Raw genomic sequence first — 27036 nt, 5'->3', positions numbered from 1 at the left:
TTAATATTAAACACAAAGCTAATTGGTTTACTTATACATAATAAATAAATAAAGGACAGAACCAAGTAAATACGATTATGTGATATTATTGAATAATTATTAACTTTTCTAAAGTGATAATCTACATACAAATAAAATAATTTTGAGACGCCTCTGTGTAGTTTTTTTTCTTATATTCTAATAATATTTACATATAGTTGGAAACAAACATGTTCCTAACCTAAGTACCAAGGTTAATGGAAATTATAGAAAGTCAATTACACCATCTGCATTTTTTCCGGCAGTAAGACATAAAGAGTACTAACTTAACTAAAATTCTTTCCACCAACTCAAATAAAAGGTGTATTCGGGTAATTTCCGAAACCAGACAATCCCGAAAATTGTTTAACCTTTTGAACGCCACAGGCGGCAATTGACGTCAACGCAAAATCGTGACAACGACGCCAAAGACGGCATTTGACGCCGATCGTTTTTTGATGCAAATCTACTGAAAAACACCCCACTTTTAGGTTGGCATTATTTATTCACAAAACTAAATTTTACCCCCGTGGCGTCAGTGGCACCGCAAATGGATGCGCCGTTTGGCGTTCAAAAGGTTAAAAATCACTTATATTCCGTTGTCATAAGAGCCACCCTTGCAAGCTTTCTTGGCGTCTGTTTCATTAACCTCCGTTGTGGTATCTAAGGTAAGTAATCGTAGTGTCGGCAACTCTTGATGATTATATGTGACGTTATCTATGAAAAGGACCTTATTGTCGACGGCGCTTACGCCATTATTAACGATGCTCCGATATAAATACAATGCCGCGCGACGCTGAGCGGCGTAAGCGCCATCGACAATAAGGTCTCTTTTCATAGATAATGCCCCATATTTATGCATTTTGGCGAGCTGTTATTAGGCTATTATGCTTGTTCTCATAAGGATCTGCTTTCGGCGTCTTGGTCCTGCTGTTTGATCAGGTTCCAGTAGAAACCTTTCTGCTTCTTCAGCTGATCGTGGGTTCCCATCTGAAGAATAACACATGAACATAACTACAGATCCCTTTGTTTGACATACTTAATGATTGAAGGGCATAATTCTGAAACCGTTAACTTTTCAGGATTTTCGTAACATTATCCTAGAGATAGGTTAGGTTAGGTTTGTTTTACGGCAATCCTGAAAAGTTACGCGTTTCTGATAAAAACCAAATTATGACTAACGAAAATGCGGACAAACAATAGTCAATACATTATGATGACTGTAAACTTTATGGGAAACAATAGAGACTACATAACTAACATAAAACCAGATGTATACATAGTCAGCAGCAGACGTTGCTAAGCGGGCGAGGTGTTCAAAATTACTTTAACACGCTCTTATTCTCTTAACAATAAAGTCGCGTCAAGATCATTTTGAACACCTGGCCCGCTTAGCAACTTCTGCTGCTGACTGTACAATTAACCCTCTGACCGCCAAAGACGTCAACTGACGCGCGGATACAGCCTTAATATTGTTGGAAAGTGTCTTCGTAAACTAAAAGAATCTTGTTTACAGGTAACTGCATAAACGCACGTGGAACAAGTTTAAATGTTTGAATAATATAACAGCTTTTGTTCGCGTGCGTGATGCCGTCACATTCTTTCGACCTTACTACTAAACAGACTAAATTGTAATCAGTGCTTATTTCCTCGACAATATACATCTTCGTATGGACTTCTCATAGTTTCCTTTACGCCCGAGATCTAACAGGTTATGGGCCCAGCACGCTTCCACGCTCTGTACGACTGTGGCGCCGCCCTGGCGGGTGTGGGGCACATTAGCCATCTGACAGTTGACAGCTGTCAAATAGTATGATTTCAGTACATGAAATTGACAGTTTCTCACGGCGCGCGTTGTTTTAATTTTGTCACTACACACTTCTCACATGGCCAATAATAAGTAGGTATTTGTAAATAAGATTATACTGATCAATCTTGTAAGATACCAAATCTTCGAAGTTATTTGATTGAAAAAAAAAAGGAAATTGAAAAAAAAAACAACGGGTTGCACTCCGGGAGTGCCGGCAGAAGTGAAAACTCAATGACATTGTAACAGTTTTTCGATCAGGTCCCGTGTCCGTCTTACGTCTTACGAATCTTACGGTCACGTGACCTGCCGCGAGTTTAACATTTTTTCCCCATCACAAAAAGTGCACAGCGCCGCTAAAGAAGTTTTCACTTTAAAAAAAAGGAAAAAAAAAAATTTTTTTTTAATAAATTCGTACCTCGACAATCTTCCCTCGATTCAACACAACTATGACGTCGGCGTTCATGACAGTTGACAGTCTGTGCGCGATCACGAGCACGGTCCGTCCCTTGGCGGCCGTCTCCAATGCTGTCTGTACTACCTTCTCACTCGCAGAGTCTAATGCGCTGAAATAGAAAACTACATTTTAATCTGGGACTTTCCATCGGTTAAGCTTCGGTTTCCTCGGAAAGCGGTGCCGTCATACAGCGGCCGTAATGACGTCACTAGAACGTTGTCTATGTAAACAAAATGGCGCGGTTTCCTAGAGAACGGTGATTGACACCGTAACGTCAAAAAGCGGTGCCGCCATTTGCATGACGGCGGCGGACGGCGGGCGGCGGTGTCGATAGTTTCGTGAACGTTTTATTTGATAGCGGTGATGCCATTTCTACTAAAATCTCAAATGCACCTTCTATACCACGAGATTTTAATAAACGATCTTCCGTACTACGATTATTTCCTCTTCATCAGACACTATCAGTACTAGTAGTATCACTATCATCAGATAGTTCATCCTCCAAGTAAATTACTAAAGCTAAATAAGGTCGTCCATTTTCTCTCCTGGATACGTTTCGTTTGAACTTGGTGACTGACGGTGTGTTATGACGCCGTGAAACTTTCCACATGTCATCACCGTAAAGACGGCCGTCTTTTTGCGTCCGCCATATGACGGCCGCTATTATGACGGCACCGCTTTCCGATGAAACCAAAGCTTAGCCAAACCCACTACCAGGCGTGGCTCACTCCGCGATTTCATGCGTCGCTACAAGTACATGCAGCCCACACCAATTTTGGTGTCTAGCTATAGTAATTGCCGCGCACCGCCACGGAACGGATGGCTGCTCGCGTTGCGCCACCTAGCGGTCATATCTATCGTAATAGACGCGTTTTGTTAGAGAGTGTCTCTTCTGTACCTAGTACTATTATTTATTCTGTGCCACTACTGATTCTGGTTTTTTTCTGGTTCTGTTGTCTGTACCTGTTCGTACATAACTGGAGAATTCTTTAAAACAGCGCGCACTATAGCTGTCCTTTGCTTTTACTTTCCACTAAGCATCCCTATCTCTTTCCCTCTTACCTAGTCGCCTCCAGAATAATCACCGATGGATTCTTGCTATCGCTATCCTTTGCTTTTGCCCGCCGCTGAGCGCCGTGCCTCTCTCTCCCACCATCGTGTCGTAGCCGGCGGGGAAGCCGAGGAAATCGTGAGCATCCGCTGTCAATAGTGTCTCCATCTTTCTCAGACATCGTGTCGTCTCTTACCTAGTGGCCTCATCCAGTATTATAACAGGCGGGTTCTTCAGAACAGCGCGTGCTATCGCTATCCTTTGCTTTTGCCCGCCGCTGAGCGCCATGCCTCTCTCTCCCACCATCGTGTCGTAGCCGGCGGCGAAGCCGAGATTGAAATCGTGAGCATCCGCTGTCAATAGTGTCTACATCTCTCTCAGACATCGTGCCGTCTCTTACCTAGTGGCCTCATCCAGTATTATAACAGGCGGGTTCTTCAGAACAGCGCGTGCTATCGCTATCCTTTGCTTTTGCCCGCCGCTGAGCGACATGCCTCTCTCTCCCACCATCGTGTCGTAGCCGGCGGCGAAGCCGAGGATGAAATCGTGATCATCCGCTGTCAATAGTGTCTCCATCTCTCTCAGACATCGTGTCGTCTCTTACCTAGTGGCCTCATCCAGTATTATAACAGGCGGGTTCTTCAGAACAGCGCGTGCTATCGCTATCCTTTGCTTTTGCCCGCCGCTGAGCGACATGCCTCTCTATCCCACCATCGTGTCGTAGCCGGCGGCGAAGCCGAGATTGAAATCGTGAGCATCCGCTGTCAATAGTGTCTCCATCTCTCTCAGACATCGTGTCGTCTCTTACCTAGTGGCCTCATACAGTATTATAACAGGCGGGTTCTTCAAAACAGCGCGTGCTATCGCTATCCTTTGCTTTTGCCCGCCGCTGAGCGCCATGCCTCTCTCTCCCACCATCGTGTCGTAGCCGGCAGGAAAGCCGAGGAAATCGTGAGCATCCGCTGTCAGTAGTGTCTCCATCTCTCTCTAACATCGTGCCATCTCTTACCTAGTGGCCTCATCCAGTATTATAACAGGCGGGTTCTTCAGAACAGCGCGTGCTATCGCTATCCTTTGCTTTTGCCCGCCGCTGAGCGCCATGCCTCTCTCTCCCACCATCGTGTCGTAGCCGGCGGGGAAGCCGAGGATGAAATCGTGAGCATCCGCTGTCAATAGTGTCTCCATCTCTCTCAGACATCGTGCCGTCTCTTACCTAGTGGCCTCATCCAGTATTATAACAGGCGGGTTCTTCAGAACAGCGCGTGCTATCGCTATCCTTTGCTTTTGCCCGCCGCTGAGTGACATGCCTCTCTCTCCCACCATCGTCTCGTAGCTGGCGTCGAAGCCGAGGATGAAATCATGATCATCCGCTGTCAATAGTGTCTCCATCTCTCTCAGACATCGTGTCGTCTCTTACCTAGTGGCCTCATCCAGTATTATAACAGGCGGGTTCTTCAGAACTGCGCGTGCTATCGCTATCCTTTGCTTTTGCCCGCCGCTGAGTGACATGCCTCTCTCTCCCACCATCGTCTCGTAGCTGGCGTCGAAGCCGAGGATGAAATCGTGATCATCCGCTGTCAATAGTGTCTCCATCTCTCTCAGACATCGTGTCGTCTCTTACCTAGTGGCCTCATCCAGTATTATAACAGGCGGGTTCTTCAAAACAGCGCGTGCTATCGCTATCCTTTGCTTTTGCCCGCCGCTGAGCGCCATGCCTCTCTCTCCCACCATCGTGTCGTAGCCGGCGGCGAAGCCGAGATTGAAATCGTTGAGCATCCGCTGTCAATAATGTCTCCGTCTCTCTCAGACATCGTGTCGTCTCTTACCTAGTGGCCTCATCCAGTATTATAACAGGCGGGTTCTTCAGAACAGCGCGTGCTATCGCTATCCTTTGCTTTTGCCCGCCGCTGAGTGACATGCCTCTCTCTCCCACCATCGTGTCGTAGCCGGCGGGGAAGCCGAGGATGAAATCATGAGCGTTCGCTGTCATGGCCGCGCGATATACCTGGAATAAAAAATCATATAGGTACCTATTTATACTCATTTGGGTTAGAAATAGGGAATGCAAATCGGTTATTTTTTGTATGGAAATAACCGCGGTTTCGGTTAATAACCGATTATTTCCATACAAAAAATAACCGAAAATAACCGATTTGCATTCCCTAGTTAGAAATTGGAAAAGTGAATCGTCATTTGTTTTTGAGCCTAAACTACACTAGTTGCTTGAAATAAAGTTTTTCAGTTTTTTTCAGTCAGGCCTAGGGTACGACCGCGGAGCCACTTGGCATCCATTTCTGTCTATACCGTCTATAGTGGCAGTGATGTGAGCGAGACAGCGCTATATACTTATATTACTAACCTCGTCATCGCTTGCCTCCGGGCGGCCATATCTGATGTTCTCCCTCACACTTGTGGCGAACAACACCGGCTCCTGGCTGATCAGACCGAGGGCGCGACCGCGGAGCCACTTGGCATCCATTTCTGTCTATACCGTCTATGGTGGCACTGATGTGAGCGAGACAGCGCTATATACTTATATTACTAACCTCGTCATCGCTGGCCTCCGGGCGGCCATATCTGATGTTCTCCCTCACACTTGTGGCGAACAACACCGGCTCCTGGCTGATCAGACCGAGGGCGCGACCGCGGAGCCACTTGGCATCCATTTCTGTCTATACCGTCTATGGTGGCACTGATGTGAGCGAGACAGCGCTATATACTTATATTACTAACCTCGTCATCGCTGGCCTCCGGGCGGCCATATCTGATGTTCTCCCTCACACTTGTGGCGAACAACACCGGCTCCTGGCTGATCAGACCGAGGGCACGACCGCGGAGCCACTTGGCATCCATTTCTGTCTATACCGTCTATGGTGGCACTGATGTGAGCGAGACAGCGCTATATACTTATATTACTAACCTCATCATCGCTGGCCTCCGGGCGGCCATATCTGATGTTCTCCCTCACACTTGTGGCGAACAACACCGGCTCCTGGCTGATCAGACCGAGGGCACGACCGCGGAGCCACTTGGCATCCATTTCTGTCTATACCGTCTATGGTGGCACTGATGTGAGCGAGACAGCGCTATATACTTATATTACTAACCTCGTCATCGCTGGCCTCCGGGCGGCCATATCTGATGTTCTCCCTCACACTTGTGGCGAACAACACCGGCTCCTGGCTGATCAGACCGAGGGCACGACCGCGGAGCCACTTGGCATCCATTTCTCTGTCTATACCGTCTGTGGTGACACTGATGTGAGCGAGACAGCGCTATAAACTTATATTACTGACATCATCGCTGGCCTCCGGGCGGCCATATCTGATGTTCTCCCTCACACTTGTGGCGAACAACACCGGCTCCTGGCTGATCAGACCGAGGGCGCGACCGCGGAGCCACTTGGCATCCATTTCTGTCTATACCGTCTGTGGTGACACTGATGTGAGCGAGACAGCGCTATAAACTTATATTACTGACATCATCGCTGGCCTCCGGGCGGCCATATCTGATGTTCTCCCTCACACTTGTGGCGAAGAGCACCGGCTCCTGGCTGATCAGACCGAGGGCGCGACCGCGGAGCCACTTGGCATCCATTTCCCTACTATCTATACCGTCTATAGTGGCAGTGATGTGAGCGAGACAGCGCTATATACTTATATTACTAACCTCATCATCGCTGGCCTCCGGGCGGCCATATCTGATGTTCTCCCTCACACTTGTGGCGAACAACACCGGCTCCTGGCTGATCAGACCGAGGGCGCGACCGCGGAGCCACTTGGCATCCATTTCCCTACTATCTATACCGTCTATAGTGGCAGTGATGTGAGCGAGACAGCGCTATATACTTATATTACTAACCTCGTCATCGCTTGCCTCCGGGCGGCCATATCTGATGTTCTCCCTCACACTTGTGGCGAACAACACCGGCTCCTGGCTGATCAGACCGAGGGCGCGACCGCGGAGCCACTTGGCATCCATTTCTGTCTATACCGTCTATGGTGGCACTGATGTGAGCGAGACAGCGCTATATACTTATATTACTAACCTCGTCATCGCTGGCCTCCGGGCGGCCATATCTGATGTTCTCCCTCACACTTGTGGCGAAGAGCACCGGCTCCTGGCTGATCAGACCGAGGGCGCGACCGCGGAGCCACTTGGCATCCATTTCTGTCTATACCGTCTATGGTGGCACTGATGTGAGCGAGACAGCGCTATATACTTATATTACTAACCTCGTCATCGCTTGCCTCCGGGCGGCCATATCTGATGTTCTCCCTCACACTTGTGGCGAACAACACCGGCTCCTGGCTGATCAGACCGAGGGCGCGACCGCGGAGCCACTTGGCATCCATTTCTGTCTATACCGTCTATGGTGGCACTGATGTGAGCGAGACAGCGCTATATACTTATATTACTAACCTCGTCATCGCTGGCCTCCGGGCGGCCATATCTGATGTTCTCCCTCACACTTGTGGCGAAGAGCACCGGCTCCTGGCTGATCAGACCGAGGGCGCGACCGCGGAGCCACTTGGCATCCATTTCTGTCTATACCGTCTATGGTGGCACTGATGTGAGCGAGACAGCGCTATATACTTATATTACTAACCTCGTCATCGCTTGCCTCCGGGCGGCCATATCTGATGTTCTCCCTCACACTTGTGGCGAACAACACCGGCTCCTGGCTGATCAGACCGAGGGCGCGACCGCGGAGCCACTTGGCATCCATTTCTGTCTATACCGTCTATGGTGGCACTGATGTGAGCGAGACAGCGCTATATACTTATATTACTAACCTCGTCATCGCTTGCCTCCGGGCGGCCATATCTGATGTTCTCCCTCACACTTGTGGCGAACAACACCGGCTCCTGGCTGATCAGACCGAGGGCGCGACCGCGGAGCCACTTGGCATCCATTTCTGTCTATACCGTCTATGGTGGCACTGATGTGAGCGAGACAGCGCTATATACTTATATTACTAACCTCGTCATCGCTTGCCTCCGGGCGGCCATATCTGATGTTCTCCCTCACACTTGTGGCGAACAACACCGGCTCCTGGCTGATCAGACCGAGGGCGCGACCGCGGAGCCACTTGGCATCCATTTCTGTCTATACCGTCTATGGTGGCACTGATGTGAGCGAGACAGCGCTATATACTTATATTACTAACCTCGTCATCGCTGGCCTCCGGGCGGCCATATCTGATGTTCTCCCTCACACTTGTGGCGAACAACACCGGCTCCTGGCTGATCAGACCGAGGGCACGACCGCGGAGCCACTTGGCATCCATTTCTGTCTATACCGTCTATGGTGGCACTGATGTGAGCGAGACAGCGCTATATACTTATATTACTAACCTCATCATCGCTGGCCTCCGGGCGGCCATATCTGATGTTCTCCCTCACACTTGTGGCGAAGAGCACCGGCTCCTGGCTGATCAGACCGAGGGCACGACCGCGGAGCCACTTGGCATCCATTTCTGTCTATACCGTCTATGGTGGCACTGATGTGAGCGAGACAGCGCTATATACTTATATTACTAACCTCGTCATCGCTGGCCTCCGGGCGGCCATATCTGATGTTCTCCCTCACACTTGTGGCGAACAACACCGGCTCCTGGCTGATCAGACCGAGGGCACGACCGCGGAGCCACTTGGCATCCATTTCTGTCTATACCGTCTATGGTGGCACTGATGTGAGCGAGACAGCGCTATATACTTATATTACTAACCTCGTCATCGCTGGCCTCCGGGCGGCCATATCTGATGTTCTCCCTCACACTTGTGGCGAACAACACCGGCTCCTGGCTGATCAGACCGAGGGCACGACCGCGGAGCCACTTGGCATCCATTTCTCTGTCTATACCGTCTGTGGTGACACTGATGTGAGCGAGACAGCGCTATAAACTTATATTACTGACATCATCGCTGGCCTCCGGGCGGCCATATCTGATGTTCTCCCTCACACTTGTGGCGAACAACACCGGCTCCTGGCTGATCAGACCGAGGGCGCGACCGCGGAGCCACTTGGCATCCATTTCTGTCTATACCGTCTGTGGTGACACTGATGTGAGCGAGACAGCGCTATAAACTTATATTACTGACATCATCGCTGGCCTCCGGGCGGCCATATCTGATGTTCTCCCTCACACTTGTGGCGAAGAGCACCGGCTCCTGGCTGATCAGACCGAGGGCGCGACCGCGGAGCCACTTGGCATCCATTTCCCTACTATCTATACCGTCTATAGTGGCAGTGATGTGAGCGAGACAGCGCTATATACTTATATTACTAACCTCATCATCGCTGGCCTCCGGGCGGCCATATCTGATGTTCTCCCTCACACTTGTGGCGAACAACACCGGCTCCTGGCTGATCAGACCGAGGGCACGACCGCGGAGCCACTTGGCATCCATTTCTGTCTATACCGTCTATAGTGGCAGTGATGTGAGCGAGACAGCGCTATAAACTTATATTACTGACCTCATCATCGCTGGCCTCCGGGCGGCCATATCTGATGTTCTCCCTCACACTTGTGGCGAACAACACCGGCTCCTGGCTGATCAGACCGAGGGCGCGACCGCGGAGCCACTTGGCATCCATTTCTGTCTATACCGTCTATGGTGGCACTGATGTGAGCGAGACAGCGCTATATACTTATATTACTAACCTCGTCATCGCTGGCCTCCGGGCGGCCATATCTGATGTTCTCCCTCACACTTGTGGCGAAGAGCACCGGCTCCTGGCTGATCAGACCGAGGGCGCGACCGCGGAGCCACTTGGCATCCATTTCTGTCTGTACCGTCTATGGTGGCACTGATGTGAGCGAGACAGCGCTATATACTTATATTACTAACCTCATCATCGCTGGCCTCCGGGCGGCCATATCTGATGTTCTCCCTCACACTTGTGGCGAAGAGCACCGGCTCCTGGCTGATCAGACCGAGGGCGCGACCGCGGAGCCACTTGGCATCCATTTCTGTCTATACCGTCTATGGTGGCACTGATGTGAGCGAGACAGCGCTATATACTTATATTACTAACCTCATCATCGCTGGCCTCCGGGCGGCCATATCTGATGTTCTCCCTCACACTTGTGGCGAAGAGCACCGGCTCCTGGCTGATCAGACCGAGGGCGCGACCGCGGAGCCACTTGGCATCCATTTCCCTACTATCTATACCGTCTATAGTGGCAGTGATGTGAGCGAGACAGCGCTATATACTTATATTACTAACCTCATCATCGCTGGCCTCCGGGCGGCCATATCTGATGTTCTCCCTCACACTTGTGGCGAACAACACCGGCTCCTGGCTGATCAGACCGAGGGCGCGACCGCGGAGCCACTTGGCATCCATTTCTGTCTGTACCGTCTATGGTGGCACTGATGTGAGCGAGACAGCGCTATATACTTATATTACTAACCTCATCATCGCTGGCCTCCGGGCGGCCATATCTGATGTTCTCCCTCACACTTGTGGCGAAGAGCACCGGCTCCTGGCTGATCAGACCGAGGGCGCGACCGCGGAGCCACTTGGCATCCATTTCCCTACTATCTATACCGTCTATAGTGGCAGTGATGTGAGCGAGACAGCGCTATATACTTATATTACTAACCTCATCATCGCTGGCCTCCGGGCGGCCATATCTGATGTTCTCCCTCACACTTGTGGCGAACAACACCGGCTCCTGGCTGATCAGACCGAGGGCGCGACCGCGGAGCCACTTGGCATCCATTTCTGTCTGTACCGTCTATGGTGGCACTGATGTGAGCGAGACAGCGCTATATACTTATATTACTAACCTCATCATCGCTGGCCTCCGGGCGGCCATATCTGATGTTCTCCCTCACACTTGTGGCGAAGAGCACCGGCTCCTGGCTGATCAGACCGAGGGCGCGACCGCGGAGCCACTTGGCATCCATTTCCCTACTATCTATACCGTCTATAGTGGCAGTGATGTGAGCGAGACAGCGCTATATACTTATATTACTAACCTCGTCATCGCTTGCCTCCGGGCGGCCATATCTGATGTTCTCCCTCACACTTGTGGCGAACAACACCGGCTCCTGGCTGATCAGACCGAGGGCGCGACCGCGGAGCCACTTGGCATCCATTTCCCTACTATCTATACCGTCTATAGTGGCAGTGATGTGAGCGAGACAGCGCTATATACTTATATTACTAACCTCGTCATCGCTTGCCTCCGGGCGGCCATATCTGATGTTCTCCCTCACACTTGTGGCGAACAACACCGGCTCCTGGCTGATCAGACCGAGGGCGCGACCGCGGAGCCACTTGGCATCCATTTCCCTACTATCTATACCGTCTATAGTGGCAGTGATGTGAGCGAGACAGCGCTATATACTTATATTACTAACCTCGTCATCGCTTGCCTCCGGGCGGCCATATCTGATGTTCTCCCTCACACTTGTGGCGAACAACACCGGCTCCTGGCTGATCAGACCGAGGGCGCGACCGCGGAGCCACTTGGCATCCATTTCTGTCTATACCGTCTATGGTGGCACTGATGTGAGCGAGACAGCGCTATATACTTATATTACTAACCTCATCATCGCTGGCCTCCGGGCGGCCATATCTGATGTTCTCCCTCACACTTGTGGCGAACAACACCGGCTCCTGGCTGATCAGACCGAGGGCGCGACCGCGGAGCCACTTGGCATCCATTTCTGTCTATACCGTCTGTGGTGACACTGATGTGAGCGAGACAGCGCTATATACTTATATTACTAACCTCGTCATCGCTGGCCTCCGGGCGGCCATATCTGATGTTCTCCCTCACACTTGTGGCGAACAACACCGGCTCCTGGCTGATCAGACCGAGGGCGCGACCGCGGAGCCACTTGGCATCCATTTCTGTCTATACCGTCTGTGGTGACACTGATGTGAGCGAGACAGCGCTATATACTTATATTACTAACCTCGTCATCGCTGGCCTCCGGGCGGCCATATCTGATGTTCTCCCTCACACTTGTGGCGAAGAGCACCGGCTCCTGGCTGATCAGACCGAGGGCGCGACCGCGGAGCCACTTGGCATCCATTTCTGTCTATACCGTCTGTGGTGACACTGATGTGAGCGAGACAGCGCTATATACTTATATTACTAACCTCGTCATCGCTGGCCTCCGGGCGGCCATATCTGATGTTCTCCCTCACACTTGTGGCGAAGAGCACCGGCTCCTGGCTGATCAGACCGAGGGCGCGACCGCGGAGCCACTTGGCATCCATTTCCCTACTATCTATACCGTCTATAGTGGCAGTGATGTGAGCGAGACAGCGCTATATACTTATATTACTAACCTCGTCATCGCTGGCCTCCGGGCGGCCATATCTGATGTTCTCCCTCACACTTGTGGCGAAGAGCACCGGCTCCTGGCTGATCAGACCGAGGGCGCGACCGCGGAGCCACTTGGCATCCATTTCCCTACTATCTATACCGTCTATAGTGGCAGTGATGTGAGCGAGACAGCGCTATATACTTATATTACTAACCTCGTCATCGCTGGCCTCCGGGCGGCCATATCTGATGTTCTCCCTCACACTTGTGGCGAACAACACCGGCTCCTGGCTGATCAGACCGAGGGCACGACCGCGGAGCCACTTGGCATCCATTTCCCTGATGTCTATACCGTCTATGGTGACTTGGCCTACGTTTACGTCGTAGAATCTGAAAAATAGTTCGGTGATAAATTAAATAAAAAATGCTAAATTATGATGAATTTATATATGACCGCTACCATATATGAAGCGTTGACAAACGGGAATGATTTATATGAAAACACCTATTCCCATCTGTGCCCGGCGGGGCCAAATGGGCATACACCAAAATGGCAAATTTTTTGGGCGAATTTAGCAATTCGAGCTAAGAATCAATGTTATTGATGTAATTTTATTAGTGGTAAAGTAGATTTCGTGGTCGTTTCGTATGGTTTATACATATATGACAGAGTCCATACCTTACACAGGGGTCACCAATTATTATGTATTTGCTTATTTAATAAACTCAAGGAGTAACGGACCGCGATGGTAATTTTATTTTAGGAACCGGACCCCTGAAGAAACTAATCGGTGACCCCTGCCTTACAGTAATAACATATACTAATCTTTGTCCATACCTTTCCAGCAAAGCTGCTATTGTAGATTTCCCGTTGCCCGATGTACCGACGATGGCTATAGTTTTTCCCGCCGGTATTTTCAAATTGAAATTCTTCAGTACTATCTGTAATTTACAATAACAATATTATTATATATTTTTAATTGAAAATTCACATCATACTTGGAGGTACCGTCGATCTAACAATCCAGTTACCACAAATTTTAAAGCACCGTATAGTGCCATCTAGTTTTCTTGAAGTACAACATTTTGCATTACTTTAGCACGCCTTTGTCTCCGTTTTTAGGTTTTTCTTACCGCTTCAGGCCGCGTTGGGTAAGCAAATGTGACGTCCTTAAACTCGATATCACCGTAGAACTCGTGATATTTGATGACTTTCGTTCCCGATGTGTCCATTTTTGGCTCCTTATTAATATACTGAAAAGTAAATATACGTGTTAGGAACTGAAACCATATACGTCCTAAACAAATCAATAAGAAATCATGAAAGAACCTACATGATAAACGTACTTCAAAAATCTACATTCAAGAGTCGACTCTAATTTCATAGGCATAAAGTCTAACTTTAAAAAAACTGCCTACAACGCTTACGGCGTTTACAACAGAATCGAACAGCAACGAGAGCTGTGCGACGATCTTTGAACAGTTTGGGCATTGACTAGGAAAGCTATGACCTTACGGGTATCTGGCCATTGTATAGTTTCGTTCAAAAATCGACTCTATAACGTAGGCATAAGGTCTCACCTCAAACACGCGGCTACCGGCGCTTACTCCCTTTACAACTGAACCGAACAGCAAAGAGAGCTGTGCGACGGATCTTTGAACAGTTTGGGCATTGACTAGGAAAGCTATGACCTCACCGGTATCTGGCCATTGGTGTACCTCCATTCAAAAATAAACTCTAATGGCGTAGGCATAAGGTCTCAACTCAAACACGCGGCTACCGGCGCTTACTCTCTTTACAACTGATCCAAACAGCAGAGAGCTGTGCGGTGGATCTCTGAATCTGAACAATTTGGGCGTTGACTAGGAAATGCATAATACCACCGATACATGGCCATTAGGGTACCTTCATTCAAGAATCGACTCTAATGACGTTAGCATAAGGTCACACCTCGAACACACGGCCACCGGCGCTTACTGCCTTTACAACTACCGAACAGCAAGCTGTGCGACGGATCTCTGGACAGTTTGGGAATTGACTAGAAAAGTCATGACATCTCTGACTGTTGGTATAAAAACTGCATTGAAAAACCTACTCTAACACCTTTAACTTAAAGTCTCACCTCAAACGCGCAACTACCGGCCCTTACTCCCTATACAACTGAACCAGACAGCAAGGAGAGTTGTGCCACGGATTTTTGAACCGTTTTAGCGTTGACTAGAAAAGCCAAGACAACCCCGACTGTTGGTATTATAAAAATAAACAAAATTAAACCCAAAATAAAATAACTTAATATAATATCTTTTTTAAAAAAATAAATAAAAAAGAATTAAAAAATTAAAAATAAACAAAAATAAACCCAAAATAAAATAACTTGATATAATATCTTTTTAAAAAAAAAGGGAACCGCCTTCAAAAAACCAACCCACTGAAAAGCACAAAATAATTTCTATATGGCACTCCTCTACGTGTCCAGTCCCTATCCCGTCAAAACCAAATTTCTGCCAAAAAGTAATTAATACCTAATAATAAGAAAATTAATAATCATCCGGGTAATTACTTAGTTTTTGAAGGCGGTGCCAAACCAACAAAAACATTCTTTACTACCAATCAGAAAAAAAATACGAGTACGTTGTAGTACCTACAAGAACTAAATTAATGAGTAAACCAACTATGTCTTTATAATGCAAGTAAGTGAAGCGTTCGTTCTTCGTTGTCTAAAATATCGGTTCTCAAAAATTTTGGTTTGGCACCGACTTCAAAAACTAAGTAATTACCCGGATGATTATTAATTTTCTTATTATTAGGTATTAATTACTTTTTGGCAGAAATTTGCTTTTGACGGGATAGGGACTGGACACGTAGAGGAGTGCCATATAGAAATTATTTTGTGCTTTTCAGTGGGTTGGTTTTTTGAAGGCGGTTCCCTTTTTTTTAAAAAAGATATTATATTAAGTTATTTTATTTTGGGTTTATTTTTGTTTATTTTTAATTTTTTAATTCTTTTTTATTTATTTTTTTAAAAAAGATATTATATTAAGTTATTTTATTTTGGGTTTATTTTTGTTTATTTTTAATTTTTTAATTCTTTTTTATTTATTATATTTTATTTTTTACTTTTTAGTGATAGGTAGGTACTTCATTTATTTTAGGTTTTGGGCTAAAATACTAGTTTTTTAGGCTCTCCATTTAGTTTTGGGCCAGTAACTACCTACTAATGTTGGGGATGGCCTAACTCGATGATAATTGCGTCACAACATAATATGACGTTTCGGTGCTAAACGATTTGTATGTATATTGCTCCCACTCCCACTATTTTATCTAAATCGGTTTCAGCAACTTAAATTTGTTGGTAGGTATACCGATAGCATGGCCACCTACCGGGTCCAATTGGTTTTTCAAACCATCCATGTACTGTACACTAAAACTTTTTCCAGAATGTGTAACAAACACTTTTCTGAAAACCGCATCAAAATCGGTTCAGCCAAACGCGAGATAATCACGAACACACATACATACATACATACATACGGGTCAAACTGAGAACGTCCTTTTTTTAAAGGCAGTTAGAAAAAAGTTCATCGACCCACCTAGTGGAACTCTGCAACATAGGCACACGACGACAAGTCGGATAACCAAAACAAAGTGTGTATGTTGCACCAAACCTGAGTTCCACTAGGTACAGCAAGGGTTCAGCATCAGCTCTATCTTGGGTACTGCTCTCCCAAGTGCTCATCAAGATGTGAGGGATGACCAAAATAGCGTGGGCCTATGTTGCACCAAACCTGAGTTCCACTAGGTACAGCCAGGGTTCAGCATCAGCTCTATCTTGGGTACTGCTCTCCCAAGTGCTAATCAAGATGTAACGGATGACCAAAATAGCGTGGGCCTATGTTGCACCAAACTTGAGTTCCACTAGGTACATCCTGAGTTCCATTAGGTACAGCAAGGGTTCAGCATCAGCTCTATCTTGGGTACTGCTCTCCCAAGTGCTCATCAAGATGTGACGGATGGCCAAAATAGCGTGGGCCTATGGTGCACCAAACCTGAGTTCCACTAGGTACAGCCAGGGTTCAGCATCAGCTCTATCTTGGGTACTGCTCTCCCAAGTGCTCATCAAGATGTGACGGATGACCAAAATAGCGTGGGCCTATGTTGCACCAAACCTGAGTTCCACTAGGTACAGCCAGGGTTCTCCAGCTTTTAGTGATAGGTAGGTACTTCTATGCAATGAAGTACCTACCTATCACTAAAAAGGTACAGCCAGGGTTCAGCATCAGCTCTATCTTGGGTACTGCTCTCCCAAGTGCTCATCAAGATGTGACGGATGACCAAAATAACGTGGGCCTATGTTACACCAAACCTTAGTTCCACTAGGTACAGCCAGGGTTCAGCGTCAGCTCTATCTTGGGTACTGCTCTCCTAAGTGCTCATCAAGATGTGACGGATGACCAAAATAGCGTGGGCCTATGTAGCAACAAAACCTGAGTTCCACTACAGTACACAACCTGAATAGTACCGTTCTATGCAATGAAGTACCTACCTATCACTAAAAAGGTACAGCCAGGGTTCAGCATCAGCTCTATCTTGGGTACTGCTCTCCCAAGTGCTCATCAAGATGTGACGGATGACCAAAATAGCGTGGACCTATGTTGCACCAAACCTGAGTTCCACTAGGTACAGCCAGGGTTCAGCATCAGCTCTATCTTGGGTACTGCTCTCCCAAGTGCTGATCAAGATGTAACGGATGACCAAAATAGCGTGGGCCTATGTTGCACCAAACCTGAGTTCCACTAGGTACATCCTGAGTTTCACTAGGTACATCCAGGGTTCAGCATCAGCTCTATCTTGGGTACTGCTCTCCCAAGTGCTCATCAAGGCGTGTTGGGTGACCAAAACAGCGTGAGCCTATGTTGCACCAAACCTGAGTTCCACTAGGTACATCCAGGGTTCAGCGTCAGCTCTATCTTGGGTACTGCTCTCCCAAGTGCTCATCAAGATGTGACGGATGACCAAAACAGCGTGAGTAGGGTTTGCACGACGGATCCGAAATGTATGGGAATATCCGCGGATCCGGATCCAGATCCGGATAATTTCATACATTTCGGATCCGGATTGCAAACCCTAAGCGTGAGCCTATGTTGCACCAAACCTGAGTTCCACTAGGTACAGCCAGGGTTCAGCATCAGCTCTATCTTGGGTACTGCTCTCCCAAGTGCTCATAAAGATGTGACGGATGACCAAAACAGCGTGAGCCTATGTTGCACCAAACCTGAGTTCCACTAGGTACAGCCAGGGTTCAGCATCAGCTCAGATCTATGTATACTAAAACCTTCTCCAGAATGTAAGAAACACTTTTTTGAAAACCGCATCAAAATCGGTTCAGCCAAACGCGAGATAATCGCGAACAAATATACATACATACATACATACATACATACATACGGGTCAAACTGAGAACCTCCTTTTTTTTGAAGTCGGTTAAAAACTGCATTGAAAAACCTACTCTAACACCTTTAACTTAAAGTCTCACCTCAAACGCGCAACTACCGGCGCTTACTCCCTTTACAACTGAACCAGACAGCAAGGAGAGTTGTACCACGGATTTTTGAACCGCTTTAGCGTTGACTAGAAAAGCCAAGACAACCCCGACTGTTGGTATTAAAACTGCATTGAAGAACCAACTCTAACCCCTTTAACATAAGGTCTCACCTCAAACACGCGGCCACCGGCGCTTAGTCCCTTCACGACTGAACCAAACAGCAAAGAGAGTTGTGCGACGGATCGTTGAACAGTTTGGGCGTTGACTAGGAAAGCCATGACGTCACCAGCGGACATCTGACCGTTGGCCATGAGGTGACCTCCGAGGAACATGGTGGCTAGGACCATTCTGAAACAGAAAATTACAAAATATAAAGAAAGAAAGAAATAAAATAAACGTCATATTTTCATATTAATTCGACGTTAATGGTGGCACTCCCACACTCTGTTACTTGCCAAGTCTGTACAGATGCAGGCTTAGCTTAGACTTACTCTAGTAGTATTACGCTTATGTATAATCCGCGCTCCTTTATGGTGTTATTTTTTGGGGAAATTCTTACCTCCCGCGACGCTTCTTCGTTCCTACAGAATCGTCGCGGATTTTACTACCTATACTGGTCCCTTTCATTATTGGCATTCTTAAGGTGATTGCGGACAGATTCAGCTGCCCAATAATGTGACATTGGATGGAGCAGGTCAGATCTACTTTGACCTATGCCAAGTAGCTACTACAGTTTGTAAAAAAATTTAATTAAAAAATACTTAGTGTAGGTAACTAATATAGCTTTTAAGTTAATGTAACTAACCATATATGGACTTCTGTGTCTGAAATAAAGATATTTTTTAAAGTGCACTGACCCGTTCAGGAACAAATTGGTGCCAGCTTGGAACAGCCCTACGCCCAGCCCCAGCTCCGTACTAAGCTCGGCCGCCGCGTCGCATTCGCGCGCGAACATTTGCGCTTCGTTCTCTTCGCCGGCGAATGCTCGGACTGTACGCATGTTGGATATCGCTTCTTCCGCTACTAGCGTCGCTTTCTCTATCTGTAGAAATAAAATCAAACAAGCATTGACGTATATATCAGGACTGGCCTTACGGGCAATAAGAATGGGGCATGAATGGAGTCAGCACAGCGGTGTGACACCGCTACAACGCGATTGGTTGACGAGTTCGAATCACGCGCGCGATTGGTTGCAACTAGTTGCGTTAGACTGCACGATTGGCTGGAATACGTGAGCGACACCGCTGAACTAGTACTATTTTTAGTGCCCGTAAGGCCCGTCCTGAGATATACGTCAATGCAACAAGTTATAAGGTAAGGTCGCTAAAACAGAATTGCAGTTTTAATAACATACCGATTTCCTCGTGTTTACGGTACAACTTACACACATTCACAACACCAAAACCAAAAAGTGAGTTAGTGTGCGTGCGAAATCAGCTAGTGATGACGTCACAGATTTTGACTTAAGTGACCCTACGTCTATGTTACTACTACGTTGTGGTTTTAATGGTGTTAAAACTGCCAATTGTTCAATATAGCGGGTGCTGGGAGTAATACATATCAGATTTTTGTTTGTAAGTAGTCTATAGTTAATCTTTTCAACTTATTTACAAAGATAATTTACTTATTTCACGAGTTTTGTTATAAGTACAGTGAGAATTCTATATGCTGTACTATCATTTATTTTGTGCTTATAGATTCAACAAGTACCTGTTGTTGTGCATCTCTGGAGAGCTTCCTCAGGAGGGAGCCGATGAACGTGCCCCCGATGACGACTGACGGCACGCACACCATGGTCAGCCCCGTCAGGTGCGGAGATATGACGAGCAAGCTCACAGCTGATCCGACCACCTGAAACATAACTCTTATATTTAAAAATATCTATATTGACTTGAAATTCATTAGAAATATGTTTTGTCCCGTTTTAACTTCTAATTAACGATATTGTACTAAGTAAAAGGCATCGTAAAGTTTCCTGTTTATAATCTGAATCTTGTTGTGTGTGAATTGGAAGTTTGAAATGGCTATGATAATATTGATAATCAAAAGAAATGCTACTTTATTTGGTTTAGATAGGTTCTAAATTGCTAAATCGATTGAAATGGAAGTGTACATTGTAATGAACATTGAGCCTTTTGAGGATATTATATTCATGAAAAAAATTAAGAAGTTAATTAATAGTTGTGTATTTTGGAATTCATACCTGAGTTAATGCCCTTAATCCTCCAGAAATCGTCTGTTTAAATGAGCTTTTGAAGTCTTGTACATCTACCGTTAACCTGAAAACATATAGGCATATTTTAACCGGCTAATATAAGTACGGCCAAAACCTAAAACCGTCATCAATGCAGCCACTAAACTTAGAATAAATTTAAAGGTGGAAAAATTAACGTCTTGGGTGATACATGGTGATACTGTGTTGGGGCTGTCTTAATAGTATCGTTTGCAGACGTTTCCGCTTGGTAAAAATAAAAATGCAGCCCCTGTCACGCTATAGACTTGCTCTACCTTTAAAAGTAACTCTTTATTAGAACAAGAGACAAGTGTTAGTGTAAGGCCTGAGTGGACGCTCGAAGCGGAGCGTTCGTCGGGGCGTGCAGCGTGGCGTCGGGCTCACAAGTGATTTGAGCAGCGTGCACTAAGGCCGCTCCTATACGCTTGCATTTGTTTAACATTCACGCCGCACGCCCGCTCCGCTGCTTGCCCAACTCGAGCGTCACTTAAATCTTAAGACCACAGTAATTGGTCATTGCAAATACCATGCAGTTAGGATGATCCTTCTCAAACCGAAAATGTCCAAAAAATGTGGAACGCTTCACGATTTTGCGTGTCATCCTTGCGCAGGGGCCATGCTAATCTTCTCTGTATCGTTCCAATTTTAGTATATGTACTGCCGAAGCAAGTACACTTATTAGGGTCATCCATTTGTATATATACCAACTGAATCTCAAAATATCGTTAGCGCGATGTACGTTTTTTGAAGTTTAAAACTCTAAACAAGTCAAATCAATATTTTACTTCATGAAATAGAAATCAGATGTAACAAGAAATTAAAATTAACAGAAAAATGGAAAATAGTTACATTTATATATTTTTAAAATGATAAATTAACCTACACTCATGGTGTTAACGCGCAGTAGCGACCTCTAGCGGCGAACATACGAACTTTCACATGGGAGTTAGGGCGTTGATGGTTTTACTCCGAGTTCAAAGTAGTGCATCACCTCGCCCATAGATGGCGCTAGTAACAAGAATTATTAAAATGCGGTATACCTATTGACAAGCTCTCCCGTCCTCTCCTGGTCAAAGAAGGCCATATCCTGGTTTAGGATGGAGACAAACAGGTCCTGTTTCATTTGAGAAGCCACCCGCTCGCCAACTTGCGCCAGTAGATGGATGTACATGAATGTAAATGCTGCCTGCAAGATTATTTAGTCCCTAAATACAATCATATATTGTCCCTAGTAATATCTATATATATAAACGTGAAAGACCTGACTGACTGACTTAAATCAACGCACAGCCCAAACCGCTGCGACTAGTAAGTCCAAATTTGGCAAGTAGGTTCCTTATACGGTCTAGGGGTCCACTAAGAAAGGATTTTTCAAAATTCATAAAAAAAAAACTAAATTAAAAAAAACTCTCCTGCGCGTGCGAAACTGCGGGCAAAAGCTAGTGTATTATAAATACGAAAGTACCTGTCTGTCTTTCTATTTTTGAACTCTTCATGCTTAAACCGCTGAACCAATTTACATGAAATGTGGTATGGGGATAGTTTTTATTGATTAGACGAAGTCTAATCGATAAAATATAGCTATATATTTCTTCTAGTAGAAAACCTAGCTATAATTCTATTGTCATTCTTGTACATAAGTTGGTCTAAAGAACTTGCTAATTTCACAATATTCACTAGATATTAAGTTAAAACATGTGTGTGAAAGAGATAAATCTACTGAAATGATGTTTAAACAGTAAAATATTTCATACCTGTCCAATATAAAGTGATATGAGCTTCATAGCAGGGAATTTGATTTCTTCTAAAAAGTCCGCTGTCGGATTGTTCTTCATATTAGCTAGGACGTTGACAATCACTCCCAACATTGCCGGGATGTACACATTTAGGAATGCTACCGCTAACGCCGACTGAAAACAAAATGGAAAATGTTATTAGATAAGCATTCTAACCAAATTATTAGTCAACTTTTTGCATTTTTCTCAAGAATGTTTTTTTCTGCTCTATATGGCAGAGTCAAGGTTTGACTAAAGTTATCCCTTTCGTGTTTTTTTTTTTTTCATTTTATCACAAAAAATAGCTTATTACATCCTATTATGTTACTTTTAGGTATACTTACAGCTATAGCACCCACTAACAACCATTTGTGTGGCCGTAGATACTCAAATAATCTTCTCCAATCAAACTTTGCACTATCATCATTAATATTCGGTCTTCGTTGTATTATCCTAGAGTTCTGTTGCGCCTTACATAACACAGTTCCACTACTTAACAATAACTTCGCTCCTAAACCTAAACTAACGCCTGTACACAATTTCCAGGGCCTACAAATCAGTAGGAAACCGGACTTTGAACTTTTTTCTGAAGCATTTTTGGCTTCCGAAAAATAACGTCTCGCGACGTTTAACGGCTTTTCCTTTACCAAGTTGGTAAAGTAACAACTGTTTTTTACTGGTAACAACCTGAAAACACATGAATTAAATTAAATTATTGATCAATTAAGCATAAAACACGACGTAACCACTTAGAATAGGTTATAGCATTTACCTTTGCCGCATTAAGTGGCTTGATTGAGTTTGTAGCAACTGCCACATTTTTGGTGAGTATGTTTACTTGATAAATAAAATTCAAGCTCAAAAAGGCATGATTTATTAATTAATTAACGAAATTATGTGTTGATTCGGTAATAACACACAACTGTCAGAAATGTCAATGTCATAGGAGTTTGAAGTCAAAGTCACAACGCTGTTTGAGACACTTTTATCTTCGCTCTTTGCAGAAACAGTGTAAGTTATAGTTGGTCAAACCAATTTGTCAGTCAGCAAGAACCAGGAAAACTATACTTGGTCAACCAGATCTTGACAGTAACTGACTGACACTGTCAACAAACCCACTTCGTCAGTAGAAAACTCAAATTAGCTTTGGGAGGGCAGCCCTTCGCGCATACATTTTTGTAAATTTGCCGCAAATATCTACGGAAATGGTTTGCCAAACTATACATAGCCATTGAGATTTTAAAAAGAGTTGGTCTTAAGGCCCCGTTGGTTCGGGTTCTTCTCTCTCCACATACTTAGCGTAAGCGTGAGCGAGATGGCTGTGCGTGCCCGGGATCGGAATAGCGGTTGGATAGCGGTAGTTTTTAATTTTTTATAATAAATAAATAATAATAAATAAATATTATAGGACATTATTACACAAATTGACTAAGCCCCACGGTAAGCTCAAGAAAGCTTGTGTTGTGGGTACTCAGACAACGATATATATAATATACAAATACTTAAATACATAGAAAACAACCATGACTCAGGAACAAATATCTGTGCTCATCGCACAAATAAATGCCCTTACTGGGATTCGAACCCAGGACCGCGGCTTCACAGGTAGGGTCACTACCCACTAGGCCAGACCGGTCGTCCGTTTTATGTATTTAGGTAATTGTTTAGGTATAACTAATTTTTAAACAGGTAAATTAGCACGATAATGGCGATAAGTAGGTACATACTTAGTTAAAATAGAGATAAAATAACGCAAATCAAGTAGTAAATACCGAAACGTTTAATAAAGTTCTAGTGTACATTAAGTAAATATTTAAATAGTCTAAATACCTCTTCATTTTTACTAAACTCAGAAACGAAATAACAAGCACCAAACCTCAGGGCGCCCTCATAACTCACAAATATCTCGCAATCCCAGATGTTCGAGTACCGGCCATTCTTTGGCCATTGTTTAACTCGAGTGGCGCGAATAACTCGATTATTTGTATATCGCCTTTTTGTTCCGAGGGGCTTACAGCTCGAGTGGTTATAATAACATGTAGATTATGATTTTATTTGTATGTTTCGAGTACAACGCAACTGTGAGGCTGGAAAGTAATTGAAACGGTTCATTGTTTTAGGTACCTACCTACAGTAAGTGTACAAATAGTTTGGTAATTATTATAGATCTCGTCTACAAAATCTCCCTTTACCCCCCACGTTGCACAACGTACCTACTATTATGATATAGGTATAGGAAGTATACATATATAGTTGGTCAAACCAAATTATATATTCTATCTATATATCTCGAAACTAGCTTTTGTCGAAAAACTGCTTTTTACACTAGGAGGGCAGTAGGTACCTACCCATTAGCGACATTAGCGAACTTAATAAACAAAATTAATATTTGGGATAATAATTTTCTATAAATTTTACAAAACTAATAAAATTTTAATAATCCCACGCTATTCTGAACTATCACGCCTAAACGATTAGGGGGACAAAATGGGGTGAATTTATAACTGTCTATGTCTTCTCACCTACCTCATTCAAATTAGGATCTTATTTTTAAGCGAAAAAGGTACAAATTCAAATAGCATAATCATCAAAAGAGGGGTCAACTTGAAACAGGTCGTGGTACTATCCTGTCACCACAGACAATAAATTATGGTTTTAACAGATATCATGGCTACCGTTATTGGTATTTGTTAATATTAATGTTGTATTGAGATGGCCATACGGAAGAGCAATATAGGTAATTCCTTTATGAATAAAGTTAATCGTTCAATTTGTCTGTAGATCGCCATTCGTATTATGAATTTTCATAATATTTAGGTACACCACGATTTCGATGAAAGAGAAAGAGAGAGAGAAAGGTAGAAATTGGCCGATCTTTAACTGTGGCGGAAATCAATACCTATAAAATATAGATGGTCAAGCAGTACCACTACCACCAGTTTGGCACAGACATTAAACGTCATCGAGAACGTAATTTACTTTCTATGCATCTCGCTCGTACTCGCATATTAGTGCAAGCGAGATGTACAGAAAGTAAATTACGTTCTCGAAAGCGTTTATGTCAGTTTTGACACTGCAGATATTGTCAGTGAAAAAAAGCGCGAAATTCAAATTTTCTATGGGACGATATCCCTTCGCGCCTACAATTTTCAAATTTGCCGCCTTTTTCTACTGACAAGATCTGCTTGACCATCTACCTATATTATAGTATGAATTATGAACATGTCAACAGATTCCCAATACTACAGAATTCCAAATCTACAGATTCCTAATTCTATAGCTTCCCAACACTACAGATTCCCAATTCTATAGCTTCCTAACACTACAGATTCCCAATTCTATAGCTTCCCAACACTACAGATTCCCAATTCAACAGAATCCCAATTTTACAGACTCTTTATCGTACTGCCTGGAATGCCCACTGTTTCTTTTAAAAAAATATTTCCTTCACAACTTAACTAGACGGAGCCCCGCGAACTCCTATTTCTGGGCGGTTTGCCCTTCGGGCATCTGAATCTACCTAACGAACCTAACCTACCTATTGATTTAGTGTGATATCCGTGAAAACATTACACTTTGGGGAAAAAAGCGAAGGTAGGTAGAAATAGGAGGCCCGCGAAGCGGGGCTCCGTCTAATTAAGTTGTGAAGTAAATGTTTTTTGAAAAGAAACAGTGGGAATTCCAGGCAGTACGATAAAGAGTCTGTAAATTTGGGATTCTGTAGACAACGATCTAAATAATTATATAAAATTGTGTTGACATGAAAATCTGTAGAATTGGGAATATGTAGACATAGAAATCTGTAGAGTTGGAATTATATACACATAGAAATCTGTAAAATTGGGAATCTGTACACTTAGGAATGTGTAGAAATAGAAATCTGTAGACATGGAATTCTGTAAAAGAAATCTGTAGAACTGGGAACAATTCTATAGTATTGTCAAGTATTGCTTTTCTTAGATAAAAACCATATAAAAACCCCCCAAAGTTAGGGTTGTTAGGCTTTTTCACATAGCAATTCGGGACGAATTATTTAGTCTAATTACCATTATATTACATACGGACTTATACTAAAATAGAACTTTAAAATACTTGCATGATTTTTTTGTAGGTAACTCAAAAACGAGTCAAATGATCTACACAGTAGTGTATACGGGAGAACCTAACAAGGATTCACCGTATTTCGAGACCCGGCTACCACGGCCCACTAAACTGCAATTTCAGAGAATTTAGGGTAGAGTCTGTGCGGAAAGAGAAGAGTCGTCAATTGTATGGGGCCCCATACATACATCATACGACTTTTCTCTTTCCGCACAGAGTCTATGCCCTAATTCATCCGAGACAGTTAAGTGAGAAACGGCCAAATAGGCTAATCTCTCACTCTTTGCCTGCGTAGAAACGGACTCGTTGATATAAACTTAAATACTTGCTATCTATACGGCGAAATTATAAAACTTTTCATACCGCGAAGCACGATAAAGTCGATAAAACAATTAAACCAAGTGTCCGTGTAAGTTTTACACATGCTTGTTGTATACCTAATGTGTTATTATGTTATTATTAATGTTTTTTTTATATAAAAATACGCCATAATGGATTTCAATTTTAAAAGTATTTAGATTATAATGCTATATTTTTGCGGGTAAGCGATCCTGGCGCCATCTGTTATTTCAAACTTCAAATAGGTACACATTTCTTGTAGATCAAGGGGAAGTCCATCCCTGGTCAGCTGCACGCTGCACGAAGAATTTGTTTTGAAACGCGTCAACATTCTTTAGTCAACACCCGGCAATTCATCTTGGCTATTCGAGGACTAAGCGGTCAAACCCGATAAATCGAGATACATATTTTTATTACAAG

General features: G+C 44.7%; 1 protein-coding gene and 1 non-coding gene across 2 annotated transcripts; both read right to left on the bottom strand.

Annotated features, from left to right (window-relative positions):
* Positions 1-872: 872 nt before the first annotated feature.
* Positions 873-23111, bottom strand: LOC134655427 (mitochondrial potassium channel ATP-binding subunit). Its single transcript, XM_063510895.1, has 14 exons — positions 22949-23111; positions 22521-22863; positions 22156-22311; positions 21442-21587; positions 20372-20447; positions 19879-20019; positions 19026-19210; positions 18339-18516; positions 13760-13879; positions 13464-13567; positions 12841-13015; positions 5160-5338; positions 2244-2391; positions 873-1008 (listed from the first exon to the last, which is right to left on the bottom strand). The coding sequence occupies exons 1-14, from the start codon at positions 22993-22995 to the stop codon at positions 916-918; spliced, it is 2091 nt and encodes a 696-aa protein (XP_063366965.1). The 5' UTR covers positions 22996-23111; the 3' UTR covers positions 873-915.
* Positions 20968-21074, bottom strand: LOC134655568 (U6 spliceosomal RNA). Its single transcript, XR_010097445.1, has one exon. It is a non-coding gene; the product is annotated as a U6 spliceosomal RNA (small nuclear RNA).
* Positions 23112-27036: the final 3925 nt, after the last annotated feature.

This window comes from Cydia amplana, chromosome 16 (assembly GCF_948474715.1).
Source record: "Cydia amplana chromosome 16, ilCydAmpl1.1, whole genome shotgun sequence".
Lineage (NCBI taxonomy): Eukaryota > Metazoa > Arthropoda > Insecta > Lepidoptera > Tortricidae > Cydia > Cydia amplana.
This window is presented reverse-complemented; position numbering and strand designations above follow the sequence as displayed.

Excerpts from the sequence above, each read along its gene's own strand:
- LOC134655427 (XM_063510895.1), bottom strand. The coding sequence starts at position 22,995 with ATGTGGCAGTTGCTACAAACTCAATCAAGCCACTTAATGCGGCAAAG. Across the intron at positions 22,312-22,520 it reads TGTTAGTGGGTGCTATAGCT|TCGGCGTTAGCGGTAGCATT; the intron begins GTAAGTATACCT and ends TTTTGTTTTCAG. Across the intron at positions 1,009-2,243 it reads ATCGAGGGAAGATTGTCGAG|ATGGGAACCCACGATCAGCT; the intron begins GTACGAATTTAT and ends GTTATTCTTCAG.